The sequence below is a fragment of the Atta cephalotes genome (genome assembly GCF_000143395.1).
Source record: "Atta cephalotes unplaced genomic scaffold scaffold00300, whole genome shotgun sequence".
NCBI lineage: Eukaryota > Metazoa > Arthropoda > Insecta > Hymenoptera > Formicidae > Atta > Atta cephalotes.
The window spans coordinates 1,393-2,958 of record NW_012130364.1 but is presented as its reverse complement, the minus strand read 5'-3'; the positions used below and the strand labels follow the sequence as shown (position 1 = coordinate 2,958).

Here is a 1,566-nt window from a genome sequence, read left to right as displayed (position 1 = left end):
AAGAATTTACTTTAGAATTATAATAGAATGTCAATAGTTATAGAAATTTACAGCTGAAATTATTGCAGAGTATGTTTGGTACCGAAGCCTCTAGCAGCGTGTGCCATGTTAGATGTAGAAACCTGTGTAGTAGTCGATAGCGGTGCTTTGAGTACAACAGTGGCTGTTGTAATTGGAGGACGGGTTATGCCACAGCGATGGAGACTGTTGCCTGTGGGTGGATGGCATGTTGCTTATCACTTGAAACAAGCTATGTATTGGCAACCGAAAGAATATCATCAAATTCCTATATCTTACCTAGACATTTTGGCTGTTAAAGAAAGATGTAGGCTGAGTTATAATATTAAGAACGAAGAGAAACGTCTGGGACAGAAGGCAAGGGAACACATTAATCTTCGAGTTGATAGTTATGCAGACTATAAACAATTTTGGGTATGTATATATTACAGCTGAAAAAATAAATTTTCATCCTTAGATTTATAGAGATATCATACAAAAATATTATTGTTTTTTAGAGAGTCTCATTAGGGCCAGAATTATACATAGCCCCTGAAATGATGTATATCAGTCTACGTTTGCCCGAAGTTATAAAGGATGTAACATCAGGATTACCGGAAGATATAATGCATGATTGTCTTTCACATATTTTACTTACTGGTGGAAATACAGATCTTTCGGGTTTCGAACTGAGACTTACCAAAGATCTATGTGAGCTATTGCCGGAGTATAGCAAAATTTTGGAAGTAAAAAGCTGTCCTGGTACACACAGTTGGAATGTCGCAATGGGATCTACATATGTGCCTTTAGCTGTGCATCCTGGTAAGCATCGATAATTTTTGTATACTTATGTACTGATATGATTAAATATAGAGCAATGAATTATGCAATAAGTAAAACAGTATAATAGTATGAAAATAAAAAATAGATTTATAATTTAAATACATTAAAAGATGCGTAAGTATAATAAAATAGAAAATAACATTTGAAAATATCAGTAAATTATAGTGTATAAAAATCTTAAAATTTAAATTTGTTTTAGATAAAACTCCACCAGAATATATTGAAGGTAATCCATTTTGGCTGTCACGAGAAGAATACGTACTATTTGGATGTGAATCTTTGGAACATAGTAACGAAGATATAATAAGTGAAGCCTTATAATATGAATGCTTCACTTATTATATAACCGTATATAATAAGATGTACGGATATAATGCATGATGACAGGAAAGTAAATGTTACCATCGTTAAGTATATTTTCTCTTATATTGTCTATAAATTGGAAAAGTAATTTAGATAATTGAAGGGGCCTGAAATACATTCCAAAATATAACTATCATGTTCACGCTACACTCAAGGCACCTAAATGTTTTTGTCAAATTTTGCTATTTAAAATTTATTTATTAGTATAGTATGTTTAAGATATATACCAGATGTTCTATTTTGACGTGCACAGTATAATATCTAAAATGAGAGAAGATGTGACAATTACTATTTTTTGTTAATTTTGTGTTGAATATCTGAGTTAGTTCTCTTTTTAATCGCTTAAGAGTAGAGGCTTTATAT

General features: G+C 31.5%; 1 protein-coding gene across 1 annotated transcript in view; it reads left to right on the top strand.

The window, feature by feature from the left end:
* LOC105625207 overlaps window positions 1-1,161 on the top strand; it is an 8,834-nt gene extending 7,673 nt beyond the window's left edge. Inside the window, exons 4-6 of the mRNA XM_012206548.1 lie at window positions 69-432; window positions 516-819; window positions 1,040-1,161. Of these exons, the coding sequence (XP_012061938.1) occupies window positions 69-432; window positions 516-819; window positions 1,040-1,161 (790 nt within the window). The remainder of the gene's footprint in view (window positions 1-68; window positions 433-515; window positions 820-1,039) is intronic.
* Window positions 1,162-1,566: the final 405 nt, after the last annotated feature.